Source organism: Colossoma macropomum, unplaced genomic scaffold, assembly GCF_904425465.1.
Source record: "Colossoma macropomum unplaced genomic scaffold, Colossoma_macropomum, whole genome shotgun sequence".
In the NCBI taxonomy this organism is placed as follows: Eukaryota; Metazoa; Chordata; class Actinopteri; order Characiformes; family Serrasalmidae; genus Colossoma; species Colossoma macropomum.
In genome coordinates this window covers 30,118,253-30,141,775 of record NW_023494789.1, presented here as the reverse complement: position 1 = coordinate 30,141,775, position 23,523 = coordinate 30,118,253, and the positions used below count along the sequence as shown (strand labels likewise).

The window sequence follows — 23,523 nt, the reverse complement described above, 5'->3', positions numbered from 1 at the left end:
GACAGAGGCAAGGTGCTTTTTTTCTGGCAATGTGAGAATACTAATCTTGAACACGAGTTAATATCCAGATAACTTTGTTTTTCGTTACTAGAGATACAAATACAATTAGCCTTTACTTTGCTAGTTACTGTACTAGCTAGCTAGCTAGGTTAGCTTATCAGTAACGTAGCTATCAAGCTAACGTTAGCTGAAATGTACTTATTTAAGATATAAGTTAATTATTTAACTTGGTAGTCACACAGCCCTTGTTATGTTTGTCTGAATGAGTATAAATTATAATGGACGTGTTATTTTTAGTTACTCAAAGAAAGAATTTTTCATTTTTATTCACTGCTAAAGCTTGTTAAAGCAGTAAATTCTGTGCCAGGTACACACACGTGAAGAAGTATGTACGATATGAAGAAATATGTAGGAAATTTAACAGATGTACATTTCAAAAGGATGCTTTCTGTAGTGATAAATGAAGTTGTACACCACTAAAAGTAATGCACACATGCATTCAGTTAATCATTATTTGTTTTTAATCATGATTTATTACTTATTTTTGCAGGTTGTGTCTTGTATGGAGATGACTGAATATTGAAGGTAAGGCTCTTTATTCTCTCTTTCGCAAGTATAGTGTATGCAAATGAAACTGCATTACCCATTTTCCTGCATGTTGAATACACAAAGTTTGTCTCCATTTCTTTTACTTTTTATTGTCCCAATTCCTAAGCTTAATAGCCAAATTGAGAGTCTGTCTATATCTACAACTCTTTATCTGTCTGTCTGTCTATATCTATCTACAACTCTGTCTCTCTGTGTCTGTGTACAACTCTGTTTGTCTCTCTGTGTATATCTACAACTATCTGTCTGTCTGTCTATAATCTATCCACAACTCTCTGTCTGTCTATCTACAACTCTGTCTGTCTGTCTGTCTACAATCTATCTACAACTCTCTGTCTGTCTATCTACAACTCTGTCTGTCTATCTATCTACAACTCTGTCTGTCTATCTATCTACAACTCTGTCTGTCTATCTACAACTCTGTCTGTCTATAATCTATCTACAACCCTCTGTATATCTGTCTATCTACAACTCTCGGTCTATCTGTCTGTCTATCTATCTACAACTCTGTCTGTCTATCTATCTACAACTATTTGCCTATCTGTCTGTCTATCTACAACTCTCAGTCTGTCTATCTGTCTATTGTTTTCTTTTTTCATTTCACACTTTTTTTTTATTTTGTTGCTTTGCAAGCTCTGGTATTTCCTTCAGGAAATGCATATCTAGTTACTTATGTTTTCACATAGGAACTGTACGGAAATGCAAAGTGAGCAGCAACACCACAGAAGACATTTCCAAACATGCTATCCGATGGTTCAATCTTGCATCAGACCGCGGAGGCGGACGCCGGGAGAGATACATGTTTGTGTTGCAACCTGGTTTGAACTTATAGTGAACGATATACAGGTTCATCAGAGTTTTATGTTAAGTTTTTTGCCCAGGAGCACTGGTGCCCCTGATTTGAAATAGGAGAGCAGGGAGCACAGAATCTGCAAGCACCAACTTAATATGAACTTTTTATTCTTTTTTCTTTATTCCTCAGAGAGGATGGTAATACAGAAATCAGATTTTCCTACATAGTCCAAGCCCTTAAGGGTTACCTGAACAAAATTAAGAACTGCCATTTTCAGTTATTTAATTTAAGTCAAATCATAAAATAAGAACATTATTTATACTCCTGGCTCTGGTCTTTTGTAGAAATTTCTACCAATTCACTTGTACGTACATACTATGTACATGCTTTTGAGAAGCTCTTTTGTGAAAGCTTAAACATGTGCTCAGTGCTATTCACTGTACTTCCTGATTACATACAATTATGAACTAATTGAGTTTCTCAGTCATGATTTTTTTTTCTTTCCTTTTGTTTCTTTCAGGTCATCTACAGCTCTTCAAACCACAGAGGGTTAATAATTCACTTTTGGAAAACACAAAAAGGCGCTAAATGTTAAGTGTTCAATAAATATTGTATTCATATTCAATACAGTTTTTGAATTGTTCTTGGTTTTACCTGTTTTGTAACTGTTCGTAACTGACTTTTTGTGCTGTGATTGAAGAGTTAATTAATGCAAGTAAAAGAAATATTCAGTGTTGATACAGATTACATGAAAAATGAATTTTACCTCTATCTGATTTTGTATTGCTTAGCATATTTAAAAATTATTATTATTATTATTATATTTTACACATTAATAGGATATCAGTATTATCAGGATATCAGAAACACTCCATTCTGGAGAATCTTATAAAGTCAGAACTCTTCACAGTGGTGGTAGACACCAGACATCTGAACCTCTAAAAGCTCCCTCATTACACCAAATGATTACACTCCCTGAGATGCTGTTTCACCATAGTCTGGAATAGATTTCAGGTCTAAAACATTTTTTAGATATATTAGAAGGATATGGCAATATGGTCCCAAAATAATCTTTTCAGGTTTCCCATTATTTTACCCCAACATTCCATATAAACTCAGAGGACACGTGTGGGTTCACTGGTGGTTTTGGATAGTAAATAAAATGGTTATTTGTAGTATTTGAGTTGTAGTCATGGTAACCCCTGGTTCCTGTCACCACCATTGTAAAGAATACGTTTCAGCAAGAATCAGTAAGTTTCTCTACAATTAATCATTTCATGTCAAACCACCAAAGTTTAATTTTATTTCCCAACTCTTCAATTAGACATTTATTAAGAAATACATTTTGTTTGTGAAATAATTTTGTATTTCAGATTACCCGCTCTGATCTTAGAGTACCCCTGCCCTGCATATTTTAGTGTTTTCCTTGATGTACATGATGCAGCTAATGTATTTAACAAGACCTGAGTAATGTGGGTGTGTGGGAGAAGAAAAACACTAAAATATACAGAACAAATAGTCCTAGACCATGGTATATTTAACACAGAGAAACAAACTAGTCTAAACATCTAGTTATTTCTACTTTTAAAATCAAATAAACTAATTATTATTTAGTTTGTAATTGAATTAAATAATGTCTAGTGTTAGCATAAATTACTCAATTATGTCATGTAAGGAAAAACCAAAACTGCCAGAGGAGATGTGGATCCACGCCAGCAGGAGTGCGGATGCAGGCCGGAGGAGGTGCAGAACTGATCCAAACGTAAAATGAGGATACGGATGTGGCCCGGATTTGGGCTGTATGAGTAAAGAAATCACTGAAAACTGGCCCAGTGCTGGGCCGGTGTTGGCCCAAATCCGCAAACCGGATCTGTACCAGTATTGGCCCACTGTGCAAAAGGACACAGGGCCAGATCCGTTTTACGGACCTGGGCCGGAGCTTTCGGATGATTTGTGCCGGATCCGGGCCAGATCATTTTTGCTATCTGGCCTTCTGCCCAATGACAGCTGGGATAGGCTCCAGCCCCCTACCGCGACCCAGAAGGATAAGCGGTTTAGATGATGGATGGATGTTCTGTATTAAAACATTAGGTTATGAAAAGATACAAACACACACCTTTCCCCTGGGAAAAAAAAGTTTTTAGGGTACACTATTGGACCTTGAATCCTTGTTGTATCTTTGAAGGTATAGTTACATTGTTTGTACCTTGACAAACGAAAATGTACTTGCACAGTACCTTTATTTCTGACAGTGTATCATGTAAGAGTCATCTTCGTGCTAACCTGCTTTTGGGAAACCCAGTCCAGAACAGATACCATTCGTAAAGGCACGGTGACTGAAACAGTTTGCTTTATTATAAGGGATAAAGAAAAGTTGGAAAATATGGTTATTATATAAAAATGAATTACGACTGTTTTCAGTACATAAGCTCACACAAATGTCAGAAGCAGACCGTTGGAAGGACTACGGCTGGCTGTGGCCTGTTCTCTTGCAGTAAAGCCCCACAGCAGCAGGTGGCAGCTTTGAGTTTTTATCCCGGATTCTTCACAACATTATTTACAAGATGGCGCTGTATGAGTGAACTAAGTAAACCTTTTTAGGACCATAAACGTTACTAACGTAGGTTAACATGGATAAAAAGAAGAAGCAGTACAATGTGACCGCTTCGTCGGTGAGTTGAACAACGTCTTTTTGCCATAGCCGTCCGGCGTCGACTGAACAGGTCTTTTGATATTTGGGTTCAGTTAGCAAGCTAAACCACCTAGCTGGCTAACCCAGATAATTTAGTAGTATGCGTTCACCTGGAAACTATGGTTTTGTTTGTGGGTATCTAGTGTAAGGTTACGATCACTGAACTGTCTTGCATATGGACCATTTTAGACAACCTTAGGAAAGTGTTAAATTTGGTATTATGTCTTAACGCAAGCAAAACGTTAGGGTACTCGCCAATATGAAGCAGTGCTGTCCGCGACTGACGCGTTCGTTATTTTGGCTTATTGGGTTAATGGTAAGTTAAAAAGAAACATTGAGCATGATGTTAAATTGCGGAGTGTTAGTTTTTATTAAAGTATATTTAGTTATATGTCTTGCATGAATACTATACTTGCCCTCTTTATACATACGCCTAAATGATTTCTATTCTGATTGGCTGCCCTGTATTGTGCCTCACTCAAAACGCAGTCTGTTCTGAAACACTCCTGAAGCTTAATTTCTTCATATGGACTAGTGAGTAAATATTTTTTCACTCTTTTATTAAAAAAAGTGAGGAGCATTTGGTTTGCTGCAGCACAGGCCCTTTATCAAACACACCAAACATGCCTACAGTTTGGGCGATTTATTTGGTCCTACTGTTCAGAGACAACAGCAACACACTTTAGATGCAAATGCAATATCAACAGTTAGCTTTCTTTTGCATGTAACAACACACGTTTCCAAGAAACAACCAAGACACAGCAGACTGTGTATAATGAGGGCTGTAATTTTAGGGTTACCCATCATAGGTGTAAATTTGCTTGAGTTAAAGCTGACACTGCATTTGAATTCATAGTCATGGTTTCATTCCAAAAATAATGTGCTAGAATACATAGCTTACATTACACAAAATTGTGCACCTCTCTGCCAGCACTGTATGCGGAAAACTTTAAATTCCTTCCTAGTTAGTCACTTTTATTGCTACATTTTTATTTATTTGTTTACTTTTTAAACAGCTGGTTGACTTAAAAGCGGAGCTGTATCGGAAGCAAGAAGCATTCAAACAGGAACGACTTTCCCAAGATGCGGAAACTGCACCCAAATCACACAGCAAAGTAAAGGCAAGTAAACCTAATGGGAAATGGCACAAACATGATTGCTGATGTCTGTTTATGCTGTTGTATAACAGCATTTGACTGATTTATTTGTTTTGTGTGTGTTGGTTCACATGCAGAAGCCTAGTATTTGGAGCAAACAGAATGAAGGTGTGTCTGCACGTGCTCAGAGGGATGTAGAGCAAACTGCAGAGGAAGAACGAAATTTAGACAAATCAAGGTGAAACAGACTTGGTGTGCAACTAAACCTCTCCTACAAAGCTTTTAGTGTATCATTTTCTAATACAGTTCCATTTATTGTGCTCTTTATATTCTCTTAGGCAGAAGTTGGAGGAGAAGGCACGGCTCTATGAACAGATGACTAAAGGAGATTTTCCAGGTACAGGTGGCCTTTGTTTAGGAACGTGGCCTTATTGAGCATGTTGTTCTATGCAATGATTTATCAGCAGTTGGCAATCTTACAGATACACACCTCTTGAGCTTTAAATAACAGTCTGATGCTTTTCTTCTTTAGATGAGGAGACTGAAAGTCTTTACTTGGTTGACTTCACACAGAAGATTATTGATCAGAAGAAAGGCCTGCACAGCAGAGAGACTGAGAAAGGAGACAGAGATGGAGAAGAGTCTGACACACACATCCCTATCCCACCCCCACAGAATGCTGATGAAGAATGGTATAATAGGTGTTATAGTACGTTACAAGTTCCCAAGCCTGGTCATGGAGTACCCCTGCCCTGCTGTTGGTGTTTTTCTGGCTCCCAGCACACCCACTTGATGTCATGAAGGGCTTGTTAATGAGATGATTAGTTAGATCAGATGTGTTGGGAGTAGTATAATGTGCAGGGCAGGGGGTTGTCCAGGACCAGGATTGGGAACCACTGGCATACACAATCAGTACCCTTAGCAATGAAAAGTGTTCACTTTGTCTGGAAGATCTAAGTGTTCTTTCTCTACTTTTCTCACAGGGTGGACTATGTTGATGCTTTGGGTCGATCAAGGAAGTGTTTGAGAAAAGATTTACCTGAGTTTCAGAAACTGGATCAAGATTTACAGAACAAAAAGTATGCACCAATACAAGTCCTTGTCGATTTCTCTCATACACAAGTGATGAATATTTATGATATTTTCATATTTTTACAGATTTTTAGTGATGTAAAATTAGGCAACATGATTAACATTATGGTGATCTTACTATGCTTTTTATTTAGGCATAAAATATAAACTCCATCCTTCACAAAAATTAACAGTATAAACAGTTATAAATAAATAAGAGCAAAAATATTTATATTGTAAGGGTACTTTACCCAAGTAGCACATAGAGAAGTGTACATGAGGTGCTGATTTATATTATACATGGTAATGGTGAGGAATTAACAATATAAGCATTATAAACAGAAAAGCAAAAATCACTATAGAGATATTTTACAAGTGTTCCACACGGATATATATAAATATATTTAGTTGTGTTTAACAAAGATTTTAAGCCAGCTTATGGTTCTCTTGTTTGAAAAATCACACTTTTGAGTCATTTCAGAGAGAATACATGAACATTGATGTAAACAGTTTGTATTTATATTGCCTAGCCTGTCGATCACGTAATACACAACATGTTATTGTGACTGTATACGCATAATTGTGTGTATCTGTCTCTCTGTAGAGTGTCTGGAGCAGACAAGACTCTGTTATCTGAAGATATGAGGAGAGAGATGCAGAGAGAACAGTGGGAAAGAGAGGAAGAGGAGCAGATGAAGAGACCTGTGGGACCCATTCACTATGAAAACATCCGAGATCAAGGTGAGAGATGGACAAAGTTCATTTTGACTGTTGTCAGAGATATCCATGAAAGTGTAAGGTAAGTATTAATAATGTTTTTGTGTATTTTCAGAGGCCAGAGAGCTGGGTGTTGGATATTTTGCTTTCTCTCAAGATGAGGAACAACGTAGAAAACAGAGAGAAACTTTGGATATGCTAAGAGACCAGGTGAGAACATCAAAGGGACAGCAAAGTGATGCGCCAGGTTTTTAGTAGTAGACTATGCTGTGCTGATTTCCAGCCAGGACTGAACCATCATTCGGTGGTTGCATAATATGATTATCATTTTAAACAGCTTGTATTTAAGGTTGCATCGTTCTGCCAGTGGCAAAACTGACTTTGCATCATTCTGCTAATGGCTACATGACTTTTTAAAGAAACACAAGAAACCTTAAAATCTTTTTGGAGAGGGAATTATATAGCAGTTCTCCACTTCTTGCACTGATGGAGTAGTTCTTTTCTTTAAAAACTATTCATTCTCTAGACCACAGACCAACGTACAAAGCGAGAGCAGCTAAAGGAGAAGAGGAAAGCTCTACTTGAGGCTCGATTGGCAAAAGTGAGGATGAGGAGGATGAAGAAAAGCAAGCTGGAGCCAGGAGCTGAAGAGGAAGAAGGTGTATATTTGTGTGTTAAAGACAACCTAGCTAGGAGGTTGATATGTGTGCCCTCTGGCTATGTTGGAAAGGACGTAGATAATATAGTTTATATATATGAGTGCATGTATGTGTTTGTCATTAATATGCATAAAGGCTGTGTCAGTGACTGCATTTACATGCATCTAACGAGGCATGGATTTTAGCTTAGTAATTGTGGTTTTTTGTATATATATTTGCATGTATTTGTTTATTATTATGGGATTCTTTTTTGTTGCCACAAAAAGGCAACAAATGACTGCATTAAAATCCTACATGAAGATCAGTAAAGGGACTTAATGTTGAAAACTGTGACAGTAAATTTGAATTTTATGTCACATGCTGTGTCTCTTGGATTAATTTATCAGCTTAGCAACTGTGGTGCATGTCCTTTGTTTTGAAAATAATTTCATTATTGACTGACTCAAGTAGACCTGGATTTTCTTTATCAGATTACTGAAGTGCTTGTAAAGGTGTTGAACGAATTGCCAAAATGGGATTTTCTGCAGATAGTGGAGATTCTTACTTTCTTGTAGCTTCTATTGCTGATGGAGATGTGGACGAAGATGAAGCTGAGGCTAAGGCTGATGATTTAATTGGGCCTCCCGCCCCTGAGGCTGCAGTACAGAAGGTGGAGGTCGAAATTCAAGAGAGAAAAGACACTAGACCAGGGGTGCCACATGTCAGAGAATGGGATAAAGGCAAAGGTAACGTAAGCAAATAACCCATGTTTGTCATCATAATGAATATAAATATATATAATTACTTCACTCAGACTGTTGTCTGATTTGCCCCTGATGTTGATATCTATATAATTTCTCCTGATAGAATTCTCTTGGGGTCAGTGGACAAGTCGTCGTCGGGAGGAGCGGGATACAGAGTTTGCCCCGCCCTCGTCATATTTTACAGAAGACAGAAAGGCCGGTCATGTCCGGTCTGGAGAAGAGAGCCGGAGCAAAGGAAAACTTGCCTTCAAATGGTCTGAGATGCAGAGGGGATCGTTTCAAGTAGACACAGAAAGACAAACACAAAATAGACATGTACATTTTACAGAGCAATCTAAATGTTCACAACCTCAACAAAAAACAGAAGCTCCTGTACAGGCACAGAGTGTGGATGAGCTTTTGTCCTTCTACAAACACTCTGTTTGAACTTTGATTTCTTTCTGAACATTTGTTATTAAATAGTTGGGTGTATTCATTCCTCTTATATTGCTCTTTGATTAGTCGAGAGATTAATAAAACAATTTATCTCATAGAACAAGTGCTGTGAGTTGCATTTGTTCACTTTACTGAAAGCAACTGGGATTGTATCAGCACCAGAACTCATAAAAGGGAGAGTTGTTTAAATTTCAGTTGTGCAGTGGATCTAGGCAGTAGTAGATGGCACCTGGATGTCAGGGCTATATCAGCAACAAGCTGGATAAAATATGGGAAACATAAATAAGCAAGTGGCTTGGTAAATGACACATGTAATATATAAGGGACAACTTTCCTGTAGATTTTGTCAGTGTATCAAAGAGAGAGTTCTAAGGAATCAGTCTGATCTGAGATAATGTTGTTTATTTGCACATTTGGTCCACTACATAAAGAAGACTGACCTCTCCTTTCTCCATTCTCATTCTTCTTCCATCTGTCCTTCCTGCATCATCTGTTGTACGGCTAGTCCTCCAGGAGTTTTTCCTTGTAGTGGATCTCTTTGTTCTTGAACTCTCTGTTAAAGATGGATGGAATGAGAGTAAATACAAAAGTGTTTTGTGGTAAAACACAGCTTAAGCATTATGAACTGCCATGCATAATCAGTGCATGCTGAAGGACTGGAGCTCTCATGACTTTACATCAGTGTGCTGGATTTTTACCTGCTCTGAGTGCCTAGTCTGTTCAGGGTCTGTATGAGTTCTTTCTGAAGACTCTCAATCTTCTGCTGATTACAGCTGAGTGTATCACGCAATGTCTCCATAATGCCCTGACAAACCTGCTTGAACAAACACAATATTGTATGACTGAGTGGACTACAGATGTTCGTTGAGAATAGTGCTGTTCATAAATCCAATGTAAGTAATGTGGGTGGAAAAAGAAAGAGTCTTACTTGTTTGACCTCTTGAACTTTCAAAGAACATGGCTCTTCTGTCATTTCTTCTTTTTTTATTGTTTGCTGTTCCTGTGTTATCTGGGTTTCCTCCAGCTTGGGCTCCCTGGTGGTGGCCTTAATCTGCTTTAGATCTTTGATCTGTGGTGATACAAAGGTGATGTGATATATACATTTCAAATGATGCAACCAGACCAGTACATATACAATACATGCACAATGCACATAGATATAAATTCAAATATATGCAGATATTTTTTTTGTAAACGTTATTTGACATTGACCTATATATATATATATATATATATATATATATATATATATATATATATATATATATATATATAAGAAATGATGGAGACTCTACCAGAAGCCATCAGACCAATGTACCAGTGTTAAAGGTTTCTGAATATAGATTTGTCAGTATAAATTATCTTTACCTCTTTATCTATGGCTGGTATTTGAGCTCTGATGGTTGCAAGTTCCTCTTGATGCTTGCTGAGCATGAAGGACTTGTCCTCCCATCGAGCTTTGTGGCTCACCAGCTCATTCTTCAGTGCTTCAGTTCTGATGCATGCAAATTCCTGCTGCTGGTTCTGGAGTTAGGGGGTCTTCTCATTCTGCACCTGAGCTAAGAGTGTCCTCAGCTGCTGCTCCAGTTCGGTGTTCCTCTTCTCAGAGATCTGGAGCTGTGCAGTGCTGTTCTTATCTCTCCTCTCCAGCTGCTCCAATCTGGACTGGGCTTCCTTCAGTTCAGCAGCCACCTGATCAAAGAATGTATGTTTTAGTGAGACCTTTTGCAAGGTGCATGTGTTTACTTATCAGAGTTATTTTACTCTATATAGGAAATACCTGGAAGTGATGAATATGACCCATAGAAAAAAGTACAAAACATCAGTTGTTGTCTTTAAAAGTCACTTGACTGAAATATACATTCTTACACTTAATGGCAGTTAAACATGAATAAATCTACAGTTCACACAATGAGAATTTGATGAAGAGCTTCTCCACTCTAGTACTTTCAGATTTTTCTGCTCCAGATGTTCAATTCGACCCTGTAGCTCTGAGTTTTCCTGCCTTTGGCAAAGCAGATCCTGCTGGGTGGAAATGAGGAGCTTCTGAGCGTTCATTAAATCCTCTAACAGCTTCCTACGTTCTTTGGCATTTCTCTGTAATAAAAGAATATGATATTTAGAGCTCATACTCCAGCTTCTTGTTCTTCTGCAGTGCTGCTCACATTTCTCTTGGTGTCCCATTCTAGACAGGGCCATCTTCAGTTCGGTTCCCCTTTTCATGACTAAAGTTATTGTAATTTTCGGAAACAGTCAACGACTATTTTAGTTTAGTTGTCTCTCCAGTACCTTCAAGCTGTCCTGTTCTAGGTTGACAGTGTGGCTCTTGAGCTGGATGTTCTCCTGTTGAATGAAATAAAGAGATGCTATATATTCTGAAAGCTCTTTACCAGCTTCCTGCTCACTGTTATATCTAACTTTCACTATCCAGCTTGTAGGTGATATTTCAGAACAGTTTGGTTTGCTTACCTCAGTCAAAGTCCTGAACTCAACAGCGGAACTCCGCAGGGTCTCCTGCTAACTATCAGCTTTCTCCTGTTTCTGCTGGGGGGCAATCCTCAGCTGCTCCATCTCATCCTTAATTTTGCCCATCCAAGACAATCACACAGTGCTGGTTAGATAACCACCAATGTAATATTAAAATGATTAGGGAAAACATTTCTATGTAAATAAATCAGATAGTCCAACCTTTTCTCGGTTGTCTGTAAAGACATGAGAGCAGTAGTCCTGTCGGCTAATGCCCTGCATTTCCTTCACTTTCCTCAGTAGTCTGGCTCTTTCCTCCAGCAGGTAGGCCACTTGCTCACTGAATGTCTTATTAACTATGTCATTTAAGTCCTGGTTAAGCAGCATTTCAGCCACAGTCTGCTTCTGGGCCTCTGCAAAGACAGACCATTTCTTATTTTAAATCAAGAATCTCTCCGTTTAATGTAAGCCGTATTTCATACACAATAAATGCTGGAGTTTAACAAATGATGTTCACCTTGCTGAAGATACATCTCCCTCGTCCTGACGCACAGTTCCTTTTCTGATTTCAGTGCGTGAAGTGTAGATTGCAGCTGGTTGAGCAGCTTCAGTAAATTATTCTGAGGTCAGACACACAAGAACATATTATTTATAGTACAACTTTAAAATGCCTGATAATATTATAGTAGCAACAATTTATTTATTTGATGTTACGAAAAAAAATCCTGGAAGAAAACTGAACCAAACAGATATCAGAACAGATAGTGAGAGCTATATTTATTAACATATTTTGAAAACATACTATAATTATATTGATTTCTGTTATTCTGGTGTCCTTGTGTGTTTACTGTTTGTTTTTTCTTTTTAACAACATGTTAAACATCTTAAAACTGAAAGGAAAATGACTGTTTATGATTAGGACCAATTAAAGGGCTATTTTAGGACATATTATCTATTATTTTGGCCTTAGCTCCTTTTCCAGCTCCATTTCACTTTTCCTCAGTTTTGTCAGTTGTATGAATGCTCTCCTAAATCAGACCCTTCATCACAGTATTTAGCTGGTCAACGTTCAAATAAAATGACCACCGTATCGGAGAAATGACGAGCTTTGGCTACATTAATAATAAATAAGCTGTCATACTAGACTATTTAGTCGTTTATATTGTACAGGATTCCATGTATTCTGAACTTTTACGCTACTAAATGTTGCTCATCGATGGTGAAATCATCTGGACTCGGAGTGTTGCGCAATATCAAATGCACAGCGCAGCATCTTAAACTCTTACACACGCGTTTTCTGTTCTCCTGTTCTTGCTGGTTATTTTTTTCAAGTTAAATTGTCGAGTGTTCTTCCCAAAAAGGAACATCTGTTATTTGCGTTCTTGGTACTGAGAAACATCTGACTCCAAACTTTTAAACCGCAATTTTGAATTGTAGTTTGTATTATTCTGCAGTTATTCTTCCCAAAATAGAAAACAAGTTATCTGTAAACACACTTTTTTCTTTCTTTGAAATAATACATTAAAAAAAGTAATGAATTTTAATAAATTAAAAAACTTAAATAAATAACACACTGTTTAATGAGCTCACCTGTGTCTCCTCCATCCTGTGATGAAATGTGAATGAAATATCCTGGAATGTGGAATATATATATTCGCAGTTATGACATCATTGTTATGACAATTGACCGTTATGACAATTGACCATCGGCAATATTCTAAAAAAGCACCGCCTCCCTCAGTTGAAACAGTGCCATTTACACTCTGCAATTTTCAAATTAGAGCAAACTTTTTAAACACACAACATGAAATAGATGTTGATCCTCTAAAAATCATATTTTCCTACTTCTGATATAAAATCTTTATCACTATTATCGTTTTTATTCTGAAAGGGAGCCATTTTTGTACCACCCTGTCACAGACAATATGTACACCATTTGAGGAATAATATATGAAATAAATTTTAAAAATTAAATGTTTTCCCACCTGTCCATGTTCACAGTGGTTCACTGTGACGAGGTCTTTCACTGTGATGGGGTGGTTCACTGTGACAGGGTGGTTCACTGTGATGGGGTGGTTCACTGTGACGGGGTGGTTCACTGTGACGGGGTGGGTCACTGTGATGGGGTGGTTCACTGTGACGGGGTGGTTCACTGTGGTGGGGTGGTTCACTGTGACGGGGTGGTTCACTGTGGTGGGGTGGTTCACTGTGACAGCGTGGTTCGGACAAACTGTCTCTATATGATCTGTTGGTTTTAGTGTCCGTCTAACATTAGACACTTTTGGTAATTCAGAGATAAATGTAGGCATGACTGTATGATACAAAATCCTATATATATATATATATCAAAATATATATCAAGATTAGACTTTATTAGTATAACAGCATGCGAGGAAAAGTGCAAATATATGATTGTATTAAATTAAACAAATAGAGACCATTCAAAGTGTGAACAAAAACATCAGTAATTAAAATATGCAACATTCAAAAATTTGATTAAAAGAGTATTTTGTTCACATTAAGGTACTGTTAATGACCAATATTGAAAAATTAACAACACTTCAAATAATTCATATATGCATTTAGTGAAAGAGAGTGAGTGAGTGCGTGAGTGATAGTGATTGAGTGAGTGAAAGAGATCAATCAAATTAGAAATACCAATTACAGTTTGGCTTAAAATACTCAAATCAGTAACTGAACCAAAAGCACTATACAGCAGTGAGGTGTGGGACCCTGACACAAAACGATTTTACAAACTGGGACAAACATCCATTTGAAGCTCTACACACAGAATTCTGCCAAAACATCCTCTATGTGCAGAGAAAAACACTGAATAATGCCTGCAGAGCTGAATTAGGACAACATCCACTTCTATTAAATATTCAAAAAAAACCTCTGGAAACATAAAATCCAGTGATCCCCAATCACTCCAGTATAAAGCACTGGCCAGTCAGTGGCTGAACATTGAAAGGAGTCCCCTAAGCCAGCTGATCCTGAGTCTCAGTGACCTGAAGCCCAATGACACCCCCCACACTAATCAGCTTCACCACACGCTCACTCAGAGAATCAGACCCAACCAAATACACAACTACATCATCCACTGGACTGAAACTACACAGCATCAACACAAACTTCATTGCTATTTGGCCCTAAATTGAGATCACTTACCTGGCAACCATTAAAGAGAAAAAAATAAGGGAAATGTTGACGATGTACAGACTCAGTGATCACAGAAACTGGCCGGCGCAGACAGAGCTGGTTACCCAGAGAGGCCAGACTGTGCTCTCACTCTGAGCTCTCAGAGGTGGAAACAGAGCTGCACTTCCTAACAGAGTGCTGTAAATATGACTCCATTAAAAATCTATTCTATAACAAAGTGAGCAGCATCTGTCCTGAGTTTTAGCTCTGCAGGAACACTGAGAAACTGCTGCTCATATTAGGAGAGAAGAGTGGGCTGATCATACATGCAGTGAGATATGTGACAGCCTGTCACAACCAGTGAGGACAGTCAACGAAAAATGATTGATTATTACTGTTTATTACATTATTTATTATTTATTTTCATTTTCTTTGGTTGATCACTAATAACCCTGTAAATAACTTACTTTCTAGTGTTCTATTGTAACTATAATATTATCTTTCTCTTATTTGTGTTCATGTGTTTCTTGTTAACGTCTTTGGCAATAGTGTATTTTATTACATTCATGCCAATAAAGCACTCTTGAACTGAAAATAATGATAGTGAGTGAGTGAGCGAGTGAGTGAGCCAAACAGGGTTAAGAGAAAATAAAATGTTTAGCCGACATCAGAAACACTAATCTTGTAACACATATAATTGAGCTCCTACTCAAAGCAGACATTTTAACCTATGCACTGGTACGGGGTCCAATTCCTTCAATTTTCCATCCCCTCCCCAATAATGTGGCTCTGCAGAGCCGCAGAGCCTTAGTTTCACGCCAGCGGTTACACTTTAGCAGGTTCAAGCCAGAGGCATTCAGCGCATGTGCCAACGCTTGTTTTGGTTTTTCTTTGTGAGTGTTAGGCTAATCAACATTTCAGCTGTTTTATGTGGGTTTCCAATAAATTTATGGTACATGTACGGATAAATATTAAACAAAATACAGCTTATATAGCCTGGGTACATAATACTAATATGGGTGCTTTATGTGTACACTTACATTACATATGCAGGAATAAAACTTTACCTCAAGCAGGCTTAACCTGAGCATAATATTAAGCTTTAGTTTAAAACAAACTTTAGTTTAAAACAAACTTTAGTTTAACGTATCCCTGTTGAAAAAACATAGAACCCATTAAGTGTTTCTTTTGGTTTCTGATGGTTTTGTAATGTGTTTTGGCTTATGGTTTAACCAGTTACCAATGGTTGATTTGTATATTAGCAATGATATCCCTCTGAATGGTAATAGGTATGGCGACACATACAACCAGCACAAACAGTCGCTGTTTACATCAGAGGCGTTCAGCCGGCCTGTGGTTGAAATACGAATAGAAACGCTCAACTTTCCTATAAGGACTTTATTTACATGGCACAATCGCGCTGTCCTACTGCGCATGCGTTACACTGGCCTGAAACTGCTGGAGTGAAACTGCGGGTGTAAATCTGCTGCTCTGCAGTCAGATCCTTCATCAATTTCCACATTCAAATGGAAAGCAGAACTACTCATTTTCAATCATTCTGATATAAATTTATTAGTCATTTATAAAACAAAATGATTATTTTTTACTAGTGGAATAGATTTACCTTTTTTAACAAAGATTTCAGGCACGCATTTTGTCCCTCACAGTCTCTCTAGCAGACTCTACTGCTCTCTTTCTCTCGATCGTGGCGTGCTTGTTTGTTGGCTCGCTCTGTTGTGGACGCAGTCTCTTACTTTTTTATCTTTTCATCTATCTATCTATATAAATGCCAAAGTTATATCTACTTTGTGCGTGAAATAACTCCTCACTATTGGGGTCCTATGTTGCTTGGATACTCCAGCATCAACTAATTGCTAACTTACCTGCCGTAGCAGCGCTGCTGCTACCTTCAGTGGCACCAACATGTTTACTTTTAACAATTCGCTCTTCCACACAAGATCTTCCACATCTCCTCTAGTGCCTTTGTTTTTTGAAATGAGTAACAATTCACTCTTACTGCCAGTCTCTTGTAAAATTGGAAAAGTTTTCAAATTTACAAATATGCTATGGCATATTTTTAGGTTCTTAAGAGGTGTCCTGGGCACAGCTACAGTTGCAAGGCTATGAAGAACCAGCAGGGTGAATTGATTTGCTACAGCGCCACCCTGAGGCAGACCAGTGCTGCATAGTTAGTTAAGAATATTGAAGACAGAAGCTCATCAATTGTGATGTAGGATAAATAATGACCTTTCTCTGGATTTATATTTGGGTGTCTGTTTAACCCTGACAAACAGCATATCTTCACAATAAGTTTATTTTCAGCGCCCCCTCAGAATTTTGTGTCATTTAGGGGGTCCAAGAGATTAGACGGGATCCACTGTATTTCTCACCTTGGCTGAAAGGGTCAGGGCTTGTTAAAATATTCAGGGCTTCAGCCCTGAAAGCACAGGCCAGGCGACGCCCCTGGCTCCTTCTGCTCTTTTTTTCTACAGCACTTTGTAATTTTTGGGTGAATGGGGTGGGGTGGTGGGGTGGGGGTGGCTGGCCCTCTCTCTCACACACACACTCACACAGGTTATAATAACATATATTAACAAATACTGGGACAGATGGGATGGGACAAACTCAAACCTCACACAAGCACATCACGGGACTGCTGTGAACTTTGACTCACAGGATATCCTGCTTTCCACAGTTGTGTGCGTGTGGGCATTTTGTGAGTGTGTGTGCCTGCTGCAGACAGAAAGAGAGCAATAAGAGATTGCATGAGGAGATACAAGGGAAGGCACTGTTCGGTTAGTATACTGAGGGAGTTCCTGAGTGTTTCATGTGTACTTTTGTTTTCTGATTGAGTTTTTTTGTCATTCAGTCAGAAATCCACCTCCACAGATCCACTGTGGCTGAATTGAATAGAAGATAATGGTGAGTGAATGCTTCTTGCTTGTGATAATCACATGATCATTACGTGAACTCACCTGCTGGGTGTAGAGCAGAATGTGAAAGTCATGATAAAGGAAAGAAACTCTTGAAACATCTGAGATGGTGGAATTTTGTTTTGTTATGAGTTATGTATTTATGTCAGTTTTGGTTTTTGTAATACAGTCAGTATAAACATGAATTGCTATAAAAGTATCCCAGATAGTATAGTATCTCAGTTTGTCAACTTGAAATTGAAATATTTATACATATTGCCCTTTTTCCAAACTGCTGGTGTGAATAAAAGTACATTTAGTATCTTTCTGTGAGTTATTTTTTGTGGGTGTTTATGAAGGGATCGAATGACGATTCAGCACCAAGTGTGAATGTTAGCAGTATCAAGATCACTGATGTCACACAGGATGGAGATACACTAACTTTTGCCATCACATCTCAGAAGGTGAGAGAGCAGCCTTGCACTGTATTGTGTATGTGCTTAAAAGCACATTGTTAAGTGAGTTCCTCCTTCTTTCTTTCTCTCAGTCGAGCAGCAGTGCTGGAGTGTGCGTTTTTAGGACATATGAGGATTTTGAGTGGCTTCAGCAGAGTCTTTTCTCTCAGGAGGATGTTCCAGGACTCCAGGGAGTCATAGTGAGTGTCCTCTATCCTTTTCTGACTGGCTTCCCTAAAGCATGTGTAGAATTAATAGGGCACATACAAATGCATTTATGTTAAATAAATAAAAATAAATTATAGGGGTGTAGGAAAATATGAATATTTGAGTAACACAATATTAGGTTTTGCAATACTGTATTAATTCTCAAATACACAGTATTTGTTAATTAATAGTTTACATGCAAAGATTCCTGGCAGACAATGCTTAATTTTGTGTTGTGTTTAAACCCCCAACCGTTAGATAGCAGTGTGTTGTAATCTTTGAACAGCCATTAGACTTTTTCTTTTACTCAGATGTAATGCATATGGTGGTGCCCTTTTTATACTGTGACAGTTTTCCTAAAATTAGATGTAAAAAAAAATTGCAATATATATTGCATTGCTTACAGTATCGCAATATCCCACAATATATTAAATCAGAAGTATCATATGCATCGTATTGCCAGGTTCTTATACACAGCCCTGATTTATGTGTTGCGATAGGTCTGTTTGAAGGCAGCAATTCAACTGCATCCATTTTTGGAATGTTTGGTATCAATTATAATCAGCTGTATAGTGATGAACAATTTGGACAAAATTTCTAATTGCATTTTTTCTGAGCAATTGTGACTGCGATTTAAACTGCAGTTATTTTCTACAAATTAAGGTCCAGGTCTTTTTTTGGCCAAGAAGACCAGTATATGCCCTTTTCTGGCTTACGGCTTGAACATTGAACATAGTGCAGCACCTGTGACTTTGGTAGCCTCTGATTGGTCCAAATCATCTACAGGCAGTTCACAAGCTCTGTGATATTATGTTAAATTTTCCCTCTTAGAACTTGTTGAAACAGCATTGTTGAAAATGAAGGCTATAATATAACTATTTGACACTCAGCAATTTGAAAATTGCTCTCTTTCAAATTGCAATGTTAATGTAAAAGCTTTTAATCTACCCACCACTATTTTAATAGTCAATAAATAATGTGCCATTTTTTGGCCAAAGTCTTAAATTCTCAGGCTATTTTCAGTCTTAGTGGGATGTTTTTGTTGTCTATGTTCTACTACTGTGTTAATGACCATTAATAAAGAAACAAAACGTACTCACTGTATTCAAAGTTATTGTGAATGGTGATTAGGAGTTGTTTCATAAATAAATGTGATTTAGTCTGGGGTTAGAGATTTATTCCCCTAAGAATGAATGTTCACAACATTCATTGTGAAGTTCCTCAAAATCTGCTGGGTCTGCAAAATCATTTTTTGTTGTTAGCACAAGTTCTTGCAGTACTAAACGTTGCGTAACTTTATCTTCTACTCATAGTTTCCTCCTCTGCCCGGCAAGCCACTGCCCTCCACCTCACTTTCACAGGCCAAAGCGCTGAAGCAGCTCGGTATGTCTGATTCACTTCAACTGAAGAAAAAAAATACTGCAGTAACTGGATTACTAATGTGTGTTTGACATAGTAGCTAACACTGTGTTGGTATTATACACTTGTATATGAATTGTGTGTGTGTGTGTGTGGGTGTGTAGGTTTCCTGGCTCTCGGAGATGAATGGATGATTTACTGTAAGGCTTTAGAGCTTTATCTCCACCAGGTGGCAGCAAACACCACTCTCAACAAGAGCAAAGCACTCTACAGCTTCCTCAACAGCTCTGAGGTCTCTCTCTCTCTCTCTCTCTCTCTCTCTCTCTCTCTCTCACTTGCTCACTCACACACGCACACAAACACACACATATTTGTTTTTGAATACCAGGATGTGGACTTTCTGCTCCTAAATTATTGGCACCCTTGGTAAAGCTGGTTTAAAAATGTCTTCATGGGTAATAAAGTCTCACACTGAACATATAAGAGAACATTTCACTGAAATAAATTTAGTCTAAGAAAACAAAAACTCTTTTTAAAAAATCATTTTTAACAAAAGCATATGTCACAATTATTGTCACCACTGCATTCGCTTCTCAGTGCCACCTACCTTTATTAACATAACAGCTATGTATCTTCTTATGTAATGCTCGATGACATATGAGAATACTGAGATTTCTGAATCTAAGACCGCTCCTTAATACAGAATCTCTCCAGATCCTCCAGGGTTCTTTCTTTTAGATTCTTCTCCTTTGGATTCTTGTCTTAAGCTCACTCCACAAGTTTTCAATGGGATTGAAGTCAGGGGACTCGGATTTATATATATAAAGCTTGATTGATTCTGTTATCTTTGCACCTTTTTGTGCTGATTTGGGCATATGTTTTGGGTTATTATCATGCTGAAAGACCTAACCATGCCCCAGTTTTGGCTTTTTGGCAACCTTTGTTGACTTGTACTTCATGGAGTCCATGATGTCATGGATCCTAACAAGATTCCCAGGGCATTTGGAGGAAAATCCAAGATCCTCCACCCTGCTTAACAGTGGGGATGAGGTCCTTTCCTGTTTAACCTTCCTTCATTTTACACCAATCCCAGCCAGAATTCTTGTTGCCAAAAATTATAATTGGTCTCTTCTGATTTTAGAACCTGGTTGCAGTTACTTCCAGTAGCACCTATCAAACCCCAGGCATTTATGTGGTTATATGAAAGAAATAGCTTTCTTCTGAATTGGTACGGATGTGTGTCTAATTGTAGTTTTGAGGCTTGGTGACCCCAAAATGCTACCATCTTCTGCAAATCTTTAATTATAATCCTTGGAGCAATGTTTGTCTCTCTAACCATCCTGCTCACTGTGCATAGGCCTAAAATGCACTTGCATCCTCTTCCAGGCAGGTTCACTACAGCTCTTGTTGTTTTCATAAGGGCATTTTTAGACATGTTGTCATTGTTTATTGTCATTGCCTGATTTATGAACACAGTTCTGTCTCATTTAATTATGTGTTTTCTAATGTTCTTCAGTTAAAGGTTACGTTTCTCATATTTTCAGTGTGAGACAGCTAAATTAACCACAAATCTTTAAGTATCTTTATTAAGGGTGATCATACTGGTGCAATCATATGCTACCTCTGAACGTCATGACTAATTCTTGTTTCTTGCTCTTGGCATTTCTTCTTTCTGTTGTCTCCTAGTCACCTGGAAAACAACGTGGCAAAAAGGGCATCTTTAACCGCCTCAGTCAGGCCATGGAGGAGATGAGGAAGGAGGGTCATAAGGTCTGTGAGTGTATGAGAAAGAGAGAGCAAGAGAGAAAGAAAGAGCAAATGTTAAGGCACACAGTACCTTAATATCAAATCTATTTCCTCAGGATGTGGATGAGTTCTTTCAGAGCGAGAGAGACAGCAGCACAAACCTTTCAGTTCTGTTTAAAGCATCCACAGAGGTATGGCCTTATTCCTAACCCTGTTCTTGTTTTCAGCCTTGTTTTAGTCTTTCTCACTCACTCCTTAGTCACTGTCATTCTTGTGACTTACTCAGAACTTCTTTTTTTAACTGCCGTGTCATTTCCAACAGAATTTCCTTGACGTTGTGCTGACCAAGCAAAGTAAGACTCAGTTTCTGTAACACAGCATGCATGCGTACATTCAGAGGAAAAGCGCACAAGACAAAATGTTTGTGTGCCTTTGTGTGTTTCAGGACTTGCTTTGGCCTGTGGGCATTTCTCCACTTCATTACATCTTTGTGTAAACCAGGACAATCCGAGTGCTGTGGCCTTCTCCAAGTAAGTGTATGTGCTGAGAGTGAATGAAAGTGTCTAATGAACAAATTATAAGAGTGTAAATGTTACATTTACATTTCAGATATGAATGATAAACTGATTTTCACACTTGTTTTTGTTAGGATTTGTCTGAAGCTCTCTGATATTATTGAAGCAGTGAAAGTAAGTAAGACTTGCATGATTTTAGCATATTGTTTTATTGCAGCAGTCTGAATAGGATTTGGGTTTGGTTGGTTGCTTTTCTTTTCAGATAAACTATGAAAAAGTGTCTGATAATGACATCTCTACTTTGGGTCTGGGTCTGGATCTGGAGTCACGCTACCAAGAAGCTAAGAGGGTGTGTTCTGACACAGACATTAATCACATAAATTAACAAACTCAGTACTTACTAGTTTAACACTCACCTAAATAACACTCTTTGGAGTTCTAGCTTATGAAATATGGGGATGTTGTTCAGACTGGACGTTTATAGGTTGTGCTGGTTGGAGCTATGGTCTGTTTTGTTCTGTGTTCTTGTAGGAGATGCTGTTCAGAAGAACCTGCAAACTAGTGGAGCTGGAAGCTGCCAATAGGAACTCAGAAAAAGCAAAGCAAAATAAGAAAGCAATTGTGAGTGATTTACAGACACCATATACAGTTGTATTAAAAAGCTTGAACAATGCCAGCTGTTAATGACAATGATGAAATTACATTGTTTTGTTGATTTTCTAAGTAAAATAACATCCACTACAGCAGGTGTGTCAAACTGAGGACCTTCTGGGTGAAAGTGCTGCGGAGATTAGCGTTTACCCTCATCTAACACTCTGAATTCAGTTCATAAATGTCTTGCTAATTAGCTAAAGAGCTGAATCAGGTGTGTTTAATGAGGCTGTTGCTGAAGTCTGCAGTGTTTTGGCCCATGAGGACCGGAGATTGTAACAAATGCTCTACAGGACATAAACTTGTATTTGACATTTTTATGCAAATTGTGGTGCACAAACTCTGTTTATTTTTTGGGTTTAACACATTTGAATTACTTTTGCACATGCCACATGTTATGTTTTATTTTTTCCCAATATGTTAAATTCAGCAAATAAACAGTAATTGTGTTAAGGATGTAGATGATGATTATTTTCACTCAGAAAATCAACAAAACATGTCATTTGACCAGCGGCACCCAAACCATTATGACTGTACATGCTCACACTAATATTGAGCACTGTAACTATTGCAGATGGAGGGAGTCCAGAAAGCTACACAGAAGGAGTTTAACATCATCTCATCTGTGGCAAAACAAGAGGTAAAGAATAGTCTGTTTTGCCTTAATGACTCTTCTTTGGTTTATTGCCAAGATAATCTAGAACATATTTATTAAACAGAAGTTTTAATGAGTAAATGAGTGAATTCCACTCGTTTGATGAAATGTGCGAGATTCAGTGAGGTGTGCTCAAAGTGCTTTTTGTTCCTTGTGCATGTGTAATAAAACTTTTAAGCAAGGGTTTTAGCTTCAAGTTGCTTCAAGAGATTTAACCATGTAGTACACAAAGGGCAGGTTACCTGGATTAAGCCTATTCTTGCAATGTCAGTCGTGTTCCACCATTAAAATTCTCAATTATCAAATTATTTTCAGCCGTTACAGTTTATTGTTCTTATACTGTCACATTGCACTCTCGTACTGTCAGATTGAGCAGTACCACAGAGACCGTGTGAGTCTTCTGCAAGATTTTCTGATTCGCTGGTGTGAGAAACAGCTCAGCACAGCGCGGGAAAGCTCTGCCCTCTTCTCTCAGCATCTGGACGCTTGTAAGAAATTTGCTGTGTAAAGGAACAGTTTTGTAAACTTAATTGTTTCTGTAAACCGGCAATTTCATGCTTTTGCAAATCCTACATTTTTAAATAAAGCAATAACAATGAAATAATA

The 23,523-nt window shown here is 38.0% G+C and overlaps 2 protein-coding genes across 5 annotated transcripts; both read left to right on the top strand.

The window, feature by feature from the left end:
• The first annotated feature begins 3,941 nt into the window (after window positions 1–3,941).
• Window positions 3,942–9,292, top strand: ccdc174 (coiled-coil domain containing 174). The gene is made up of 11 exons (XM_036570867.1): window positions 3,942–4,071; window positions 5,108–5,212; window positions 5,326–5,426; window positions 5,527–5,585; window positions 5,721–5,880; window positions 6,172–6,267; window positions 6,864–7,000; window positions 7,092–7,186; window positions 7,503–7,635; window positions 8,190–8,360; window positions 8,482–9,292. Exons 1-11 carry the CDS (start codon window positions 4,030–4,032, stop codon window positions 8,802–8,804), a joined length of 1,422 nt encoding a protein of 473 aa, XP_036426760.1. The 5' UTR covers window positions 3,942–4,029; the 3' UTR covers window positions 8,805–9,292.
• A 7,787-nt stretch (window positions 9,293–17,079) lies between these two features.
• si:dkey-28n18.9 (sorting nexin-5) lies at window positions 17,080–23,523 on the top strand. Of its 4 annotated transcripts, none has more exons than XM_036570872.1 (15): window positions 17,080–17,212; window positions 17,287–17,339; window positions 17,689–17,793; window positions 17,877–17,984; window positions 19,305–19,374; window positions 19,515–19,642; window positions 21,037–21,120; window positions 21,213–21,287; window positions 21,419–21,449; window positions 21,542–21,626; window positions 21,746–21,785; window positions 21,874–21,960; window positions 22,143–22,232; window positions 22,837–22,902; window positions 23,285–23,523. In XM_036570872.1, exons 2-15 carry the CDS (start codon window positions 17,337–17,339, stop codon window positions 23,423–23,425), a joined length of 1,113 nt encoding a protein of 370 aa, XP_036426765.1. In that variant the 5' UTR covers window positions 17,080–17,212; window positions 17,287–17,336; the 3' UTR covers window positions 23,426–23,523. The 4 variants fall into 4 exon arrangements, with proteins under 4 accessions (XP_036426765.1, XP_036426766.1, XP_036426767.1 ...); XM_036570873.1 differs by having other exon boundaries at window positions 17,088–17,212; window positions 17,291–17,339; XM_036570874.1 differs by having other exon boundaries at window positions 17,108–17,212; window positions 17,307–17,339.